The sequence below is a fragment of the Dermacentor andersoni genome, chromosome 8, assembly GCF_023375885.2.
Source record: "Dermacentor andersoni chromosome 8, qqDerAnde1_hic_scaffold, whole genome shotgun sequence".
Classification (NCBI taxonomy): domain Eukaryota; kingdom Metazoa; phylum Arthropoda; class Arachnida; order Ixodida; family Ixodidae; genus Dermacentor; species Dermacentor andersoni.
The window spans coordinates 145,884,461-145,903,256 of record NC_092821.1 but is presented as its reverse complement, the minus strand read 5'-3'; the positions used below and the strand labels follow the sequence as shown (position 1 = coordinate 145,903,256).

The window sequence follows — 18,796 nt, the reverse complement described above, 5'->3', positions numbered from 1 at the left end:
CACTCGAATGCTGCCATGGCAGTGTTTCATTATCTTTTTTCCCGAGCCAGGAGTGATCTCGCTTGAACCGAGAAAGGTCGAGACAGTTGTGTGCATACAATTACGTATCATGTACATGATGTACACAACAATGGATGAGAGACAAGAACGCAGGACAGGCATGCTTCCTTTCTTTGTTGTAAAGGTGTGCATATATTCGAAACTTTCGAATGCTTTTCTAATATTTCAAAACATCAACTTCGCCCAATTAAACATAAAATTGGAGCAAAAGTAGGGTAAATTTTCATCCCCCGGGCATAGTATAGACATAAAACATGGAGAACTTACATAGTGGAGCAGGCTACATCACTTAGGTAGCCATACTTTACAAGCTGTACAGCAATAATTCGCACTCTCTGAAGAGTCCTGTGCATGTTAAGAAACTACTTGTTTGCTCCAAATTCTCCATTTGTGCTTTTAATTAACATTTCATAACGCACTATGTGATGACAGAATTAAGCTTGCCAACTTTAAGAACACTAGGATGTGAACATCGTTGTATATGAATTGTGATAACGACTGTTCTTTATTCAAAAACTATTTGAGAACTATTCAGTTCGATTCACTTCTGGAACTATTCTATTTGTATTCGGTTCATTTTAAAAATCACTATTCGCACACCCCTAGTCTGTTGTTCGTACGTACTGTATAACGTACGTAATTATGCCAACTGTCCTGCCATCGTATCCTTGTCGATGGCTGCATTCGGGTACATGTCAACTAACCCATCCAGTGGACGAAAGTCGGGCCACCTCGACAACTGGTGTTCGACAACACTGTAGATGGTAGTCTGAGCCAGTACCTCCCCGAGTTCATGTTCTGGCCTCTCGATGCAATGTGTTTGTTTAAAAATCAGTTCAGTTTGACTGACAATTGATTAAATGGATTTGGTATAGAAGGGCACATTGGTCCAGCTCAAACATTGTTACAACAGCTGCGCTACCAATGCTGCTGTCAGGCAAACAAGCTGAAATTCGTTTGTGCCAATGAAGCCAAAAAATTTCCAGCGGCTGCGTTTTGTGATGACTCCTTTTCTTTCTACTCATTTCTTAGTGCACTTCACGCCAAGTAGCTGATACCGTAGTAGCATGTAAATATGCTACTATGAAGGCGTATTGGGCATCTGAGCCATAGTAGTTGAAGCCGGCTACTACAGCTTGCATGCCGGTATGCTGATGAATCCGGCTACTACGGCTTGCATGCCGGTATCCCGAAGGGTTGCCAGTATAGTCGTGGTTGTAGATCTTCATGCCAACTTGCTGATCCCAGCAGCCATGGCGGAATTGGCTACTTGGTCCAAACATCGTTAACTGTGGCTATCCTGGCAATTATGGCGACATGCGAACCGTTGACAGAAGGCAGAAAGAATGGGTGTATAATCGCTACAGAATGTCGGCCCTGGTTGGTTAAAATTTTTGCCTAATGAAAATACTTGCAGTTTCCTTGAACTTGATTGTACAAAGTTTAAGCAGCAGACTGACAGCGTCAAAATTGAACAGCCGACGTCGGCGAGGGAGCTGGTGAACCTTCCCTGGCTATCATAGCCTGTTCTTTAGTTTGTCATTCAGTGTCGTCGACTCACTGTGTGTCTCTTTCTGTCTCTTTCTCTCTCTCTCTTCTCACCCCTCTCCTTTCCCACCAAACTTGCTGACACCCTTTCCACCATTCCCCGCTCATCCAATCTCCTACGCTGCTGGTCGTAAAGACACGAGGAATTATGGCTGGGGTACGCAAACCTTCTTTGTCCGTCACATTTCCACCCACCTATTCTGCCGCTCCAGGGGTTGCACAGAAGCGTTGATAAAGCAGTCCTGCAGTTTATCTGATATGACGTGAGGAACTGCACGAAAGAGCCGCAGGAGGCCTTGTGATAGGAGGCCTCGGAGGCCTTTTTGTGATAATGCACGAAATGACGCCCTCTGAAGGTCACCTGTGCACAACAAATTGTTCGTGCAATCAAAACAAAGCACTGCTGACTGCCATTGCTACCATCTGGCCTGCATTGCCCAGCACCATGCTTACAATGTCCAAAACAGAGCTGACAGCATTTTGCTTTCCTTCCCCTTAACTTTTTAGCTTCGATTTGGCTTTAGTTAGGTTCAGTTTATCCGGTTATCTTTTAGACAGCATCTGTGCACCTTTGTGGGCTTTTTTTTATTCCTTCGTTCGTGTTGCCATGTTCACGTTGACAGCTTTATGGCTGCCACAATGCGTGCTACTAAACCTGCCTGCTTTCTCATGCCTGCTGTACTTAACCGTGGTGTCTGCTCGCATGTGCTTGTTGCGGTGTTGCCTTTTGGCACTTTTGCATGGTGCACCGGCTGGATTTTTCATTGTTCTCCACCCCTTGGTGGTGCCGCATACCAAAGCCTGAATAACTTGTACACTGTGTCACCAATTGCCAACACTGATATTTCCGCTTCACACTTGCATGTGCGTGCTGATTTGCAGGTTGCCAGTTCTTCGTCACATAACCACATATCCCGAAGCACTGTGTGTTGTTCAGTTTCAAGGCATCATGAACATTGTTGAGAACAACAAGAGAGTTTTTCACATATCCCGAAGCACTGTGTGTTGTTCAGTTTCAAGGCATCATGAACAGTGTTGAGAACAACAAGAGAGTTGTTCTCAAAATAAGATAGCAACTTGATGGAGGGTACAGCAAGAGGTGTTGTTCTCAAAAATAGGGACTGGATAAGGAGGGGGGGGTGATGGCGAAGGCGGGTTGCCGAACAAGGAAGAAGGATTTTATCTGATCTCCTTTCCTGCGACTACCATCACACTTTATAAGCGTCCCTTTTCCTTGCTCTGCTACACTTTCGCTTAAAATTAACTGATGTAATACTACATGTCTTCTACCTGGGATAAACATTATTAGAAGGATGGCCAATGTGTGGCGACCATAGCGCAGCAGCAGAGGTCTTAGCTGTTAATTGCCGGGCCTTGGCTATGGCTCCTGAGCGCCAACACATCTGAATCACGCACATTCACTCACACATGCCGAGGCACATGCCGGTCAGACAAATGTCCCGAGAAAAGAGAGGACAGCATGACAGAAAGCCACTGCATAGTCAAGGCATTGTCATGCTTGTGCCATGTCCGGTGCTCTTTAACGTCTTAAAATTTTCCTCGTTGCTGTGTATGACACTTGTAATGTTTACGTGAAGGCATTGAACGTCTTCTCTCTTAACTGCTTTACTCGAGCTGCTCATTCTGTACCACGAGATTTTCGTTTCTGTTTCTTATAACAGATTTTTTTGTAACAGTCCGTAGCAGATTAGCGCAATTGCTGCATCATGGGGGCGGATCGCTTGAAGAAGTGTGCCTTGTATGAGGATTTTTAAAATGAAATTACCAGATTGCCAAAGCTGCTCTGATCCTGATTAACTTTCAAATTGATTTTGAGCGTGCATTGCAGTGGCGTAAACGGAGCTCAGCCGCAGTGAAGTAGTGCGCATTTAACAATGTCCCGAGACTGCCACCAGTTCAAGGATATCCATTCCTGAAAGTACAGCGAATGGCATTTACGTTCCATGTACTGTTTTCCCAAAAAACCTTCATGCACTGATGGGCAAGAAACACCAATGTATTTACCTATATAAATATGTGTAAAACTATGTGGAATGCAATGTATTTATGTTGTGATGGAAAGACTAAGTGGAACAGCTGTGCATTTACATGCTGGCAGGTGAAACTACGTGAAATTGCTATTTATTTCCATGCTGACTGCGAAAACTAAGTGGAACAGGAGCGTTTAGGGCAAAAGTGAGGTGGAAGACCAATGTATGTACGTGATAGGTGAAGTTAAGTGGAACGGCAATGCTTGCACCTAAAAAATACGTGGAACAGCAATGTTCGCACTGACAAGTAAAATTAAGTGGAACAGCAACGTATTACATAGCAAATATTGTAGATGGATATCTTGAAACCAGTGCTATTCATAGGGCTATCTCTACATTGGCATGTGTCAATCACTGGCCAGCTTCTGATGTGTGACCATAGCATGTGCCCATAAGTAAATAACCAATTAATTAAGTTAGGTAGTTGCACATTGTGATTAGTTGCACAAGTTATGTCTAGCTCTCCTAATAGTTCAGCTGAATAGGCAGGACCGGGCTATATGCTGCAGGTGATTCTTTTAAAATCTCTAGGGGGAAGAAATATAGTAGCTGGTGTGTTGAGATGCTCTCATTTCACTCATGATTCCATTTTCACTTCCATTCTTTCACTTCCGTTTATTCTTGTAGATCTTGCTTGTTCAGGGCACAAGTTGAGTAGGTCCGAGACAGTTCACTGGTTGCATTCGTAGCGAGGAAGTCCCACTGCTAACAGAGAATAGTTTCTGTTAATGCATCTACTGAAGTGATTTTGTTGTGTTTGATTTTCTTGAGTACTCCGTTTTTTTTTCCCCCCCATCAATTTAAGTGCTTGGGCCTGTGTTTGTCAAGAAACATCTTGTTCATTTCACTATATTTCTCTCCTGATTTCTGACCACTGACCATTTATTTGACCTTTCTGTTTGGTTCCCTGTATATCGATAGCACAAAGCAACTTTGCTGATGCTATGATTTGACTGCATACAATTTTGTTTGCATCACTGTGTGTGCCGTGTCCTCGCATGACTGCTAAAGAGACTCAGTTGTGTGCAGTGCTCACAACAGCTGGCTTGGCAGATCTGATTTCTTACTTTTCTTTATTATTGGCATGAGTCACTCTTCTTGTGCGACAAAGCTGAATGAACTTGGTATGATGTGCTCTTTGGCTGTGTTGAAATTTGTGCCGTGCCTTAAAGTGCAACAGCAAATGGGCATTGGCTGAGAGTGCTGCTTGTCGGAACAAAGCTCGGCGTTTGATGCTCAAGCATGATTGATGCACTCGCATTGAATATCAACTCATGTTGTCACGCCCCTGCCACACAGGCGCAAAAAGTGATGTAAAGTGACTGATGGCATAATCAAAATTCTTAATGTTGATAACAACACTAAATTTAATTGGGTGCCATATGTGCAAAAGTTAACGACGTTCGCTTTCATGTTGTTTTAGTCCCAATGACTTCGTCGCATTTCTTTACCCGTGAAATGCATAAACCTGTAGATCATGCCTGGCCCTGACCGCCATGTCTTTTCAGCATGACGATGCTATATGGAGCATCAAATTCATGAGTCATGATTTTCCATCATCACGAGTGCCTTGTACAGGCGTAAATCATTTACCCTGTAGTAGATTCTAGCCACCAAATGCGGCCCTGGCTGCCTGGTGCCGGCCTTTTTATTTGAAGTTTGCTGTGTCAACTGCAAAGCAAAGGTCAGCACTTCCTCTTCTGCGAGAGTCTTTTAACATTGCATTTGAATAACACCGAGAGCTCCACCCTCCTCAGCGGCCTTGGCGTTTCTCAGCTGAGTGCAAGGTCACAGGTATTATTCTAACTTTTTAACTATTTAACTAGGCCACTTCCAGGGAAAACTGAACAAGTTTGTGTGACTTGTTTTGGGCGCAAGAACCCCAGGTAGTCAAAATTGATACGGAGGTCTCCACTACAGTGTCCTTCATAGCTGCTGTGTGTTGCTTTGTGATGCTAAACACAATCAATCAATCAATCAATCAATCAATCAATCAATCAATCAATCAATCAATCAATCAATCAATCAATCAATCAATCAATCAATCAATCAGTCAATCAATAAAAATACTTCCAAGAGACAAACTTTTACATTAGGGTGAAAAATAGTCATGCACTGTTTAAGCATAGTGTAATCATGGCAGTTCATTGCATTAAACATTCACGTATGGCACCGCCTCTGAAAACAGCGACTTTTGTGACGCCTGATGCCTTCTTTTTTTTTTTTTTTTGGCCTGTGTGGCAGGGGCTATGCCGTATTTCATTTGTTGCACTGTCTGTTCATTAGTCTATGATGTGCTGTGTACGCGTGATTGTATTTGTCACCGGGCTGTGTTAGGCCGAGAGTTAATTCACTCCCAGCACTTCCAATAGTTCAACGCAGAAGGATAGTTCTCTCAAACAGATCTTCAAAGCGCAGTGGACGCTACACTGGCTGCAGCACAAAGCCTAGTGACAGTTGTGGTTCCAGCTTCTGAAGCAGATTATGCGCTTAGTAACCCGTAGAAATAGATATGCTAGAACCAGTTTAGCTTGGTAACGTACTTCTGTTGGCCATCTGCAGAGGGGCACCACTTTGCATACATAAAAACACCCCGTCACAGGCATATTGGCAGTCTGGGTACGGTGCGCCACTGATCATGTTACGTGTAATTCTTTGGGAATGCCCATTTGGTTTGACGCTTCCATTGTTACAACTAAAGTTTCACATTGAAATGCATCCTGATTAATTCGTATATTATCACCAGATGACGTTGCCTTCACTTTGCCAAACCGGACATACTACTTCGCGGGAGCTGGTGCTGTATTCTCATAGCGGCAGTGCCAATACTGTCTCACACTTATGTGACTTTCTTGCTTACGAAAGGTCTATTCTAGGTAGACATAATGCCTTTATTACATCTATCACTTAAACCTAGACAATATTTGCCTTTGTAGTCTCTTTAATGCATCTGGCTATCTCTCATCTATCTATCTGGCTCATCTTTCTCGGCTTAAACAACTGTAAACGCTTTAATGTGACTTTCTTGCTTACAAAAGGTCTATTCTAGGTAGACATAATGCCTTTATTACATCTATCACTTAAACCTATCAATCTGCCACTTTATGCTAGACAATATTTGCCTTTGTAGTCCCTTTAATGCATCTGGCTATCTATCATTTATCTATCTGGCTCATCTTTCTTGGCTTGAACAACTGTAAACACTTTAGAGAGGTGTCCCCGTGCAGTTTTCATTTAGTAGTACCATTAATTGGCATTACCATTAGAACAGTCCAGCCGTTATACATACAACTTGATACGTGAAAGTTGATCAGACCTCAAGCATTGTTGGTCATGTCTAGCATGACCTTACTTGTCAGCGCAGGTGAACCGTGAGCTTTAGTGATTACTATTCGTCTGAGTGAACTTATCGGAAGTGCTGCTAGTCATTTTGCGTTAAGCCATGCTTGACTTTGTCATCAGGAGGTTAGGCACCAAGGCCATAAAGTTTTAACCTTATATTGGCCATTTAACTACTCTTTGTAGCTTCACAATTGGACTCTTACATGAGCACTTCATGTAACGAAATTTGAACTGCATGAAATGTGAATTGACGAGTACCTTAAAGATATTGTTTTACCCTTAGCACATTGGTGCAGGTGAAGTTGATAATATACATGCATATCTAACACTTTGGAGCTGGCACTTGCCTCTCTGCTGATTAGGAGGTGATTTCGACGTGGAGGAAATGGAATGTGAGCCAACCGGGACCACCAAGATGGGTTGCCGACCCGTCAGCTGTTGGTCAGGACCGGGGCATGACCCAGCGCCGCCTGTCAGGCTCTGTCTGCGGTCAAGACCCAAGGTCAGCAGCACTGAAAGCCTGCCTTCTTCAAATATCTGCTTTTTGACACACTTTGCAAGAAGACAGCTATGCAAGAGTTTGTAAGGTTTACTTGTGCATCTTGCACGGGAGAAGACTGAAAAACTCTGAGGTGTGATATTTAGATGAAGAAGGACTTCTAAGAAGCCAAAATAAAGTGATTCCAAGGAGAAATACCAGTAAAAATAAACTAAAAAAAATTATTGTCCACCACACAAATTGTGAAAAAAGAAACATGGGCACAGATTCTGCCAGTGGCAAATGGTATTTCCTTCAATAACGTGACTAAGTGAGGCAGTTGGTACTAGTATACATGTTTTTGGAGCGAACCACTAAAAATGGAACACCGAACAAAAGGACACAGAATGCAGCGCTGTCTTTTCTTACACTTCCATTTTTTTTTAATTTCTTTAATAATCGTAAGTATAAATGCTCATCTACAATTTTTGAGCAATATTATCGTTGCATTCTACAAGTGTTGCTAACCTTTACGGCTGAAATTTTGAGGATAACAATAAGCTTAACAGAACGCTAAGCTCAATGCCATGAGAAATGGAACAAAAATGATAGGCATAACATGAAGAGACAGGAAGACGGCAGTATGCAGAGCCATTGGGGGTAGCCAATATATTCTAGTTGACGTCAAGAGGAAGAAATGGACATGTAACTCATAGAGCAGATAAGCAGCAGTCTATTGATTGGGTGCCGAGGGAAGGGATGGATGAGGTTATGCGACGAAATGAGGAAATTTGCAACCATGAGATGGAGCGAGCTGGCCCAAGACAGTAATGGAGATCACTGGGAGGTGTTTTAGCCCTGCAGGGGACATAAAATAGGCTGATGATTTATTGTTGAAACATTTTACCAAGCTCTCACTTGTGTGTGTACATGCAAGTACTGGGACAAGTTGTGGCTTAGCTTTTGACTCGCGTATGAAAAAGCAAGGCTCTTTATGTTGTGTCGTATGCTTTACAGAGTACAGTCATACAGGTACGTTTCAAGAAGTCATGCTTGGCCTTGGGGTTTTTTTCCCCCCTGACTGATGCACAAAGCAAACGTGCTGAACTGGGCTGGTTAGTGCATGCTATAATGGATTGGGCAAAGTGTAGACGACAGACACAGACAGACAGACGATAACCGTAGACAGAAGACAGAAGGGTAGTCGGCACCGTGTCTGTAGTCTACGCTCCACGCCAGCTTTTACGCTGTTTGGCCCCCTTTAGACTGAGCGGGGCTTCCCCTCTCGCCTCGTGTGGTTTACGAAGCCCCCTGTCGTACGTGTACGTGCAGGTACTGCGAGGAGCCGGCGTCGGTGTTCCCCTTCGAGTGGCCTGACGACATCACCAAGTGGCCCGTGTGCCGTCGCTCGCACGCCAGCCGCAAGGTGCCCGACGCGCACATGTCGTGCGAGGTGGTCGGCCGTCCCTGCTGCATTGGCGTGTATGGCGAGTGCCACATCACCACCCGTGACTACTGCGACTTTGTTGGCGGGTTCTTCCACGAGGAAGCTGCCCTCTGCTCACAGGTCGGGCATTGTCACACTTTCTCTAGTCTGTCGACAAAGTTGAACAGATTCATGCATTACTATAGCAAACTTGATTTTTTTTTTCCCCAGGTAGCATTTGACCTTATGGCTATTTGTGTGAGCACAGTAACTTGTCTGTTGAATTGGCAAATTTGCACCAGTCGTCACTAATACCCTGTGACTTGTCTCTTGAGTAAGGAAAGCAGCACTGCTGATTGGTAGCACTCTCTAATTTATCTCTTCAGCCCCGACATTTGCTCGAATTATTGCTAACACTTTGACCTCAAAGATGGTGAGAACAGACAAAAGCCCATTTTACCATTCGTTCTTTGCGAATACAGTGCGGTCTAGGCAAGCCACGCAAAGCCTGCATCGCTAGTTCGAAAACGTAGCCATACACATAAACTGCAGAATTTCTTCATGGTATTCTGGACGTCTTCCTTCCAGACCTGCTGCTATCTTATTGTGTATGAGGGCTTTCATGTGTGTTATACAAATGTATGCCGTACCTTTGCACTCACTTTTATGAGTCTTTTATGCACGCTATGCAGCGTAGCTTACTACACACACGTTTGTGCTTAATAATCTTGTTTGCCCGCAGGTCTCCTGCCTAAACGATGTGTGTGGCATGATTCCATTTGTCAACCCTGAAGTGCCTGACCAGTTCTACCGGTTGTGGACTTCGCTGTTCCTCCACGCAGGGTAGGCGGGCTACCTCTTCATCCCTCAACAACATTCTGCATACCTTGCATTGTTCACTCTTCGACTCCACAAGTCATTCTGGATTAACTGTACAAATATGGACAGGAATATTTTCCAAGCCAAGCCAGTTCACGTCTGTTTGCTTGCAGGAAGGACGCAGTAATAATCCATGGAAGTCAAAGGCTTGATACCTGACAAGGTGCTGCACCTTTTGTCCCTAAACAAAAAGTACAGCCTGCAACAGTAGTGATAGTATGGAGCCTGCAAAGCAGCAGAAGTACATAAAGAATTACATGGAAGCATGCGTTACAAACATATGGTAAGAACAAGACTTGCAAAATGAGAAAACATTTCATAAGGTACATAGTTACGAGCAGCAGCTTCAATGCCATACTTCTATAGCTCTGTAAATATAACAAATTTTGTAGTAGTAATGCTGGATGTTTTAACATTAGCATATCTGTGAGGTTCTGTATGTAGACGTGGTTCGAAAGGGACGGAAGATGGTCATAAAAGGCTAGCGCTCGTGTTACCATGTTTCCTTTCTCCCCCTTTCCTCAGGTGTCCTTCTTCAAGACGTGTATGATGTGTGCTGTTTGTCTTGTATATCCACCGGTAATGTAAATCTAAGGCGCCTGTTGTAAAAAAAAAAGATGCTTTTCATGGAAACATTCTTTCAAGTGGAAAAATGTATTTATAGTAGTTTGCAAAGTTATACAAAACAGCAGCCACTCTTCTGATGCGGAAATACCTGTAGTACCATCTCTCCCCATTCGGTTATTTCTGCTTAATGTCTGAGCTGTTTCCCAGATCTGTGTTTACAGATGGCAGGCTGTGCCAGGCTGGACCACGTTGAGCTTTTGATAAGCATTCCCGATGCTGATGTGTGTCCCCTTGCCGGCCCTTATCTGTGCAGGATCTTCCACCTGTCGATAACTGTGATAGTGCAGCTGTTTGTGATGCGCGACCTGGAGAAATTGGCGGGTCCTGTGCGCACAGCGGTGATCTACATGTGCTCTGGGGTGGCCGGAAACCTGGCCAGCGCCATATTTGTTCCATACAGGGCCGAGGTACGTGCAGTACTTCTGTTTCGAGACAAAAGCTTGGTGGTGCCGCACCTCCTGCTAGGTTACTTGAAGTAATTTAATGTCTTTGTTTCAACACACCCTTAAGGCCTCGAGGATTTGAAAGTGATGAGTTGATGCCCACGTTTCACCTGTGCAAACCGTCCTCCCGTGTAGTAGGCGAGCCGTATTGGTTGCAGCCACCTATTTGCCACCACAAGAGAGCAGTGTACAGTGATAGCTTGAACTAATGTCATCTGTCAGTGTGCCATCTACCAGCCACGCCAAAGTTAGCCTTGAATCAAATCTGGCCTTCAGTTTTCTCTGCCTCTCACGTTTCGCATTATTATGGTGTTTGACGTCCCCATAATCTTGGTTTTCCACTTTCCCCGGCACCGCCCCCCTCTCCCCACCCGCGCAGGTGGGTCCTGCGGGCTCGCAGTTTGGCCTGCTGGCCTGCCTGTTCGTCGAGGTGATCCACTGCTGGCAGATGCTGAAGCGGCCCAGCGCCGCGCTGCTCAAGCTCGGCGCGGGCGCCGCCGTGCTTTTCCTGCTGGGCCTGCTGCCGTGGGTGGACAACTACGCGCATGTGTTCGGCTTTGTGTTTGGCTTCCTGCTGTCGTACGCGCTGCTGCCGTATGTCTCCTTCGGCAGCTACGACCGGACGGCCAAGGTGGCCCTGATTTGGGCCTGCCTCATCGTGTCGGTGGCCCTGTTTGTGGGGCTCGTGCTGCTGTTCTACGTGCACCCCATTTACGAGTGCTCCTTCTGCCACTATCTCAACTGCCTGCCCCTCACCCGGGACCTGTGCGACAGCCACCGCATAAACATCACCCGCCAGGACACGTGATCGTGGCCCCTCCCCACCCATTGTCGCCCTTTCCGGTGACTCCCCGCCACGGCTTCGTTGTCGCCGTCGTCACCGAAAGCCGTTGCCGAAGCCTGCATGCGCGTGTGCGGACACGTCTCGAGAGAGCTTTCTCTCTCCCAGTGTCGGCCTTTGTGGAAACGAGGCTCATGTCAACATCCGAGCAGTGCCTGTCACAGTCGAGCGACCGAGCGCGTGCAAAGGAAGAAGGCGGTCTTGTCGCATCGGTTCACCGTGGGAGATGTTGGATGCAGCAATATGGAGCGTGAGGCAGTTTAAGGACATAGAGGAGCTCGGCCATGAAAGCAAGGCCATAAGTCCCTCGCGAGTGTTGCGAAGCTGAGTTGTTTGCAGGAACGAGCATCACTCGCTCTGCGTATAAGAGTCAGTTTGCCAATGCAGTAGTGATGAAAGGCGTTGAGCCATTGCCATCTGCGGACAGAACAGTTAACAGTGGTGGTATCAGCAACAAAAAAAAAAACCTCTGAAGTGGTCATTAAACGATGTCGTTGTGGGACTTATTGAGGCCGGTCGGTGCATACAGAAGTTGCCGCAACTTCTGGTAGCGAGTATTGTCATGTGTGACAGCAGACAACCCATTCCAAGCGGTTGGCACGGACTGGCCTCGGGCAAGTTCTACGATGAAAGCGTTCGACAGCCACTCAGACTGCACCTGTGGCCATGGTACAACAAATGCCACGTACTCTGGGAGCAGGAGAGTGGCGCCTGACACCAGTCGGCCTACGAAGTGGTTCAGGCACTGGCTGCACTCATGAGTTAAAGAAAAAAGGCAGCGTAAGGACAACTTACTTCAAAGGAAACCAGAAAGTCACCTAGAACCCTCAGAATCATTTAGGGCCTCCTGCACGATTGCTCCCGCACTGTTTCTCAAACAGTATTCGACAGGTGTTGCAGCCTACGTAGCAGACGACTCCTGTGTGCCTTGGTCTCACAGCAACACGGGAAAATGGAGAGTCTGCCAGGGCAAAGCGCGGGTAAGCGAGTGCCCGTAGAAGCAGGATGTTCTTGGCTCTTCATCATGTAACAGTGAGGACAGAAGAGGGCGGGAGTGTGGTCACAAGGCTGATCGCGAGCTCGTGAACGCAGTCAACAAGTTTGTTGGAAGAAATGAAAGCGTCACCCGTGCCGAGTTTGCTTGCCGGGATCAGTATTCCGATTTCGATGAGAGATGGCGCACGATCACTCTCTCGCAGACCAGGGAGTCACAAAGCTTGGAGCCGTTGTAATCGCCGTTGGTGATGGCATTCACAACTGACAGGGTTGTACTGGGCATTCCAGACTGTTTGATGAGGCAAGCGACTGGTCTGTGAAAGTTGCTGTTGTTTTCTTTTCTTTCTTTCTTTTTTTTTATATATGTATATAGCAGGACTATCCTGCAAAGCGAGTGATGTCGTTGTGATGTTTTTCTCGTGGCTTTGCTTTCGAGAGCGACCGTTGTTGGGAGGCCGAAGTGATGAGAAGGCACTGCTGGTCGTACACGGGGAAGACTCGAAGTGAAATTAGCGAGGCTTGAACGAGGCAAGACCTGTTAGATCCTTCAGCGTGGAAGACGATGATGCAACTCGTCTTCCAGAAACGCCATCCAGCTGTTAAGTGTTGGAAAAACAAAAAGGACGGAGTGATCGCTTGGCTGAGAGGCACGGACGAGAACAGACTTGTCGTGCTTGCCGAAGCCCACTTGTCTCTCTGTGCAAGAATTTGCCTGCCGGCTTCTGCAGGCTTGTGTTCATTGATTGCGGAGGGGGGGGAAATGGCAAACCTTTCCTCCACACTTCTTTTGTTTGTTTTTTCGTCGCATATTGTGCGTGGTGATTGTACAGGGCAGGATGTGGTGGACCGTGGTGCTTGGTTGACAAGGACTCCGTGACATAGGATAGTATACCTGTCCGACGATCCCCGTTTTCTTTTTTTATTGTTTGCCGTGGATGTTCTTTCTCAAATGTGCGGTGGTGACGTGTTGACTGTTATTTCACGCCGGTTTCCATATGGGGAGAGCTTTGCAACAACATCCTTTTTGTTGGCGGCGATGTGGCGTTGTGCGTGTAGCGTCGTACTGTATTGGGCCTGATGTCTGCGGATCACCCCCTCCCCCCTCCCTCTCCCTTCTTTCTATTTTTTTTTTGCCCTGCCATTTTTACTGTTATATACACGGTTCAATTTAACAGTGGAAGGCCAACGCTTTCTTACAATGCGTTGTACTATGCCAGAAGTTGCAATTTAGAGAGCTACGGCTACAACTCCTTTTTTATTATATCTACCTGAGCTAGTAGCACAAAAAAAAAAAAATCTGAGTGGCATTCATTGTCAAATTAGGTCACACCAGGTGCGATTTCCTTTCTGGCTTTCGTTTTTTAGAGTTATATAATTGTGATATACTACTGGTTATATTTAGTAGTTTGTGTTTCTATGTTTTTAGATGTTTATCGAGAAAACTTCCTGTTGATTCTAGTCAGATGCACTCTGACCTCCCATTGCCGTATGGCTTTTGCGTGTGATGTCAATCGTTATTTTTTTTTCTCAGTTGTTTGTGTTTTAATCTTGAAAGATAGTCGCAGTAACGCATTGTCACTTTATGACAGACTTTGCACGACCAAATTTTTACGCCAAAGTTTACACGACAAAGTTTGACAAACCTTGGATGTCAGACCTCGTCATATGCAAATTGCAACTGACACAAACATGCCTTCGGTTTACTCAGTAGTTTTATGCCGACATCGGCAGAAAAGAAATTCGCAATCGGGTCTGTGCAAAATAAATGCAAGCCTATTGGCTCTGACAGGCCAGTGAATGTATTGTCAATTTTGATGAGCCGTCGGTGGCTTGACGTGCTGAAAGATGGCATGTGAGCAACATTAAATTACAAACGCACTTGTGCACGTTCGTTAACATGAAACAGTGCAACCGGTATGACCACACAGGATAGGCACATTGGCTTGTCGGCTGCAGGCCAGCCAAACCAAGTCATTAGCTAAAACGCAAGTGCTGAATCGAGTAGTTTCAAGAACCAAGCCACACTGAGTTGCACCCACTGAGTATTTGACATTCTAGCTACCAGAATACATACATTAAGCTTCCAAGTAAACAGATGTTTGCTTTGCTGTAACGAATATTGTCTCAGACCTTGCAAACTTGGTTTTATTTTAGAAGCAGGATACTCGTTGGAATAAAGCACAGCAAATTAAGTGTTAATCTTACTTTGTTATAGCTGATAATGTTTTGTAGCCATGTTCATTACATCGAGGTTTGACTATAAAACAATGTTTTGCAAACTTTCTGCAACAAAGTTAAGCTTTCTGTGACACAGTTCGACAGCAGCTTCCATCACTTAGGTACTATTATTGGGTGCTAAAACGCTTGCTTTTGCCCATGCAACATTCTTGAATGTCCAGGAACTGCATAACAATATCCGTTAGTGTTGCTTATTCTACCTCATTAATGTTACCCCTGTTAATTATGGTACACTACTTAGTTTTAGCATAGCTTAGCTCATTGCAGCATTGTTTGATCCACATAACACTTTCTACCAAATCTGTGCGCTTTTTGCATAGTTAATTTCTTCTTCTTCTTCGTGTTCCGTTTTTTAAAAAAGAAACTTTAGGTCCCACAGAAGTTATTGCTTTCTTCAAATATCATTAATCAGGAAAGCTCTTCATTCTTTTTTATTATTATTATTATTATAGTGACATTCAGCACTGGTGTCTAAAAACCGCAGGCGGTGTTTCACAGTTGTTATCCATTTGACTTTACCAGGTTGTGTGTGGAAAATATTTAGTTAACGGCTGATACACAACGCATAAATTTCAAGGCGCAAGGCCTCGCTACGAAAGCACCAGTGCCGTTTGGTGATTTTGTCAAGGACCTTGTGCGTTCTTGCTTTCAGTATTATTGGCTGTAATGAGGCACAGTGGCAATAGAAAAAAAATTAATGCAAGCGACTGGCAACGGAAGCAGTGAAATAGTGCTGTGCGGCGCTCACATGCAAGAATTGGACGGATAGCGAGGGTGCTCGACTCTTCCCACGTCTGCAGCGTGGGGAGGTTGGCACTTGTCGGCAATGGCATCGAAATATTCGTGAATCCATGCCTGGATCTTTCCATCTCGAGTTGGTATCCTGGCCAGCTGTCATTCTTTACAAGCTGTACAACAAATTACTCTCGAGCATGAGAGGCGGGAACAGTCTGGTACTCTTGCTATCGGCGTGTTGCCAGCTGAGGTGCTGTGTACCACAGTTTCGCCACTGATTGCTGGTCACTTGTGGTGACCTTTTCGTTGCCATTGTGTGCGATATGAAAGACGAGAGGTACAACAGGCAAATGGTATTGGCATTCCCAACCAAAACGTCTGTGATTAATTGAGATATCATTTAGGGATGATCATGCGAAGTTGACACGGAATCCTTTGATTTCCCAAGTATGATACGGAAAAACTTGTGGTATTGTTGGACTGTGTGTGTAAGTGTTTCAGGGCAGTTGTTGCTAGTTAACTTTTTTTTGTTTTTACAGAGTATGCGATAATCATTGAGCCCTGATTGCACATTATGTTATGCGCAAAGTACCACAGGCAAGGGAAAATGAATGTGCCCACGCAGGTGATCTGTGTTTTTTCTTAGGCTGCATGTCTCTTGACTTTTTGGGTGTAGGTTGGCAGAATTTCTGTCACTGATTGTGCAAGTCAGTGGACACACAGAAATGCAACTCTGTTAATGCAAGGCTGTTCAGTGATCAAGTATTAATCTGTCACCTTTATCACAGGAAGCGTTGAAGAAACTTTTATCACAGGAAGCGTTGAAGAAACATTACTTTCCTTGATTTGGCATAATGAATGCAACGTGAAATGGTATTTAAGGTCACCAACATAATATACATGTGTTCATTGGCATAATAAGTTGTAGCTGATTGTGTGGTCATTTAGCGACATATGTTAGGGCTGAATTCCTTGTACCTGTGTCGTTGCCTAAGAGAAGACAAACCAGTTGTTGGACATTCGGAACCTAAACCTTTTTTTTTTTGCTCTAGTTACCTGCATTATCATGTCCGCATCTGCTTAAGATTCCATAGGAGCAGCTTGAGGACTTTGCAGACTCGTTTAGAAGAAAACGCGGGATCTTTTGAAACAAATTTGGATTCTTTTTAGCACCTTCAGAATGCTAAAAATGAGCTGCAGGAGCAATACTCGGCTCACATGACTGCTCATCCTGATGGCTAATATCCCCGCCGCTGATGCACGTAACATGACAGTGAGTATATAATGCCTAATGTTTAATGCTGTTAGATTGACGATGATACATACAAATTTTGCCTAATGTCATCCACAACTTGATTACTTTGCCACAGTTTATTTGCCCTTTGATTGCTTGTTCATGTTTGCACCGTTTATACTGAACAGGAATATTTCTTTCAACAAACAGCTCTCCAACAAAATTCGTAGTATTCCAAGCATTCATGACAAGTTTTTGTATGGATACCTGCTGTCTATATCCTCACTAACAGATTTGATGCTCACCGCCTATGTCCTCTGCTTAAAACTACGTTGTCAACAATGAGGTATAATTGAATATTGATTTCCACAAAATTGGTTAAAATTTGCGTTTGGATAATATTAAAACCATTTGTAAAGTATGATCTCTTCCGATTGCATGACAATGTTCGTGCAATATTTAGCCATATCAGAATCTTGGCACTCGAACACTTTAACCCTTGGATGTGTGGCATCATCTCTGAAATTAACACAGTATCAGGCTGTCCCCATAGTAGCACGATCTTTCAAGTGGATTTGATACTACTTTGTGCATTGCTTAAAGCTACTTTGTCAGTGGTTAAGGCATAAAAAAAATGAATACCAATTTCCACAAAGCTTTTTTAGGGTTGGGTCAATTGAAACTACTATCTGTGAATTATGAGTAATATTTTCAGATTACACAACAACATTAGTGCAATTAGCCGAATCATTATTGTGGCACTTAGTGACATTAAATATTGATTTGATTTGATCTTGATTAACAGCATTGAGCAACTTTAAGGCTTTGGACATTATCAGACTCCATGCTCATGTGGCAGAGACATAAGCTTGTTGTAAGAACAACCACTGAAGAAATGCTTTCTAAAACTCTTTTTTAACTGTGAGAAAAAAGAATGATGATTAGTCAATCCGACTTCCCAATTCTGTCGGTCATCTTTTCGTTATCCCAGCATGACTTGGTGCTGGTGACTGTAGCGAGGGAAAACAAAGAAAGCCACTGTCGCTACTGAGACTGATTATCGGAGGGTATTGATGACCAACCAATTGGACCTGCCGCCATTCCTAGTTCTGTCCATTATCTTTCTGTTATCCCAGCGCGACTCAGTGCCGATGATAATAGCGAGACTTGATCGTTGGAGAGTGTGCGGCTGTCTGGGAACGAGATGTTTAGGACGCCTACATTTGCCCCTCTCATTTTTTTTTTCTTCTGCCACTTTGAAGTGGGCATTCAGTGAAAAGATGAGGAATCTAGAAAAAAGATTCGTAGCCTCCTTTCATTTTTGCCTGTCTCTCTCTTTGTCGTGCGAGTGGGAAAGAAGCGTGGAGCTTGTATAAACATGTATATAGTGAAACCGACGTAACTAACCAAAGCAAAAAAAAACACACACACACACCACCTCCCTCCCCCCCTCCTCCTCCTTCACCCATCCTCGTTCTATACCGAGGGCGCACCAGAGTTAACAACGGGACGATGGGCGTGCCAAGCAAGCAACATGACACTGCGTCGGCGAGTGTTTTTTTACCTTTCTATATGAGGAAACGTGTTGCACCCGCTGCGCGGTGCCGGTGACAGTGACCTGCACCGATGATGACTCTGCGTGTTTTTGTTATTCTTTTCCGTTCCCTGTTGGACGCTGGCTGACCGGTGGTTACCAAAAACAAAAATCGGGTGGTGGTCTGAGGTCGAAAAAAAAAAAAAGGTGACACAAAAGCAATGAGACACTGGTGACGAGTTAAAAAAAAATGAAACTACTCCCTCTCCTGCAGAACCGCCTCTCTCTCTCTTTCCTGAGAAATGTTCTCGGTTGTAATAAATATATTTTAATAAATGCACACAATTGAAAGCAGCACTGGTGA

At 44.6% G+C, this 18,796-nt stretch overlaps 1 protein-coding gene across 2 annotated transcripts in view; it reads left to right on the top strand.

The window, feature by feature from the left end:
- rho-5 (rhomboid-5) overlaps positions 1-18,796 on the top strand; it is a 51,224-nt gene extending 32,428 nt beyond the window's left edge. Inside the window, exons 11-16 of one of the 2 annotated variants that reach the window (XM_050176517.3) lie at positions 1,745-1,765; positions 7,364-7,503; positions 8,812-9,046; positions 9,648-9,748; positions 10,665-10,818; positions 11,234-18,796. In XM_050176517.3, coding sequence (XP_050032474.2) covers positions 1,745-1,765; positions 7,364-7,503; positions 8,812-9,046; positions 9,648-9,748; positions 10,665-10,818; positions 11,234-11,662 — 1,080 coding nt within the window. In that variant the 3' untranslated portion in view covers positions 11,663-18,796. The remainder of the gene's footprint in view (positions 1-1,744; positions 1,766-7,363; positions 7,504-8,811; positions 9,047-9,647; positions 9,749-10,664; positions 10,819-11,233) is intronic. The other variant, XM_050176519.3, reaches the window with a different exon arrangement.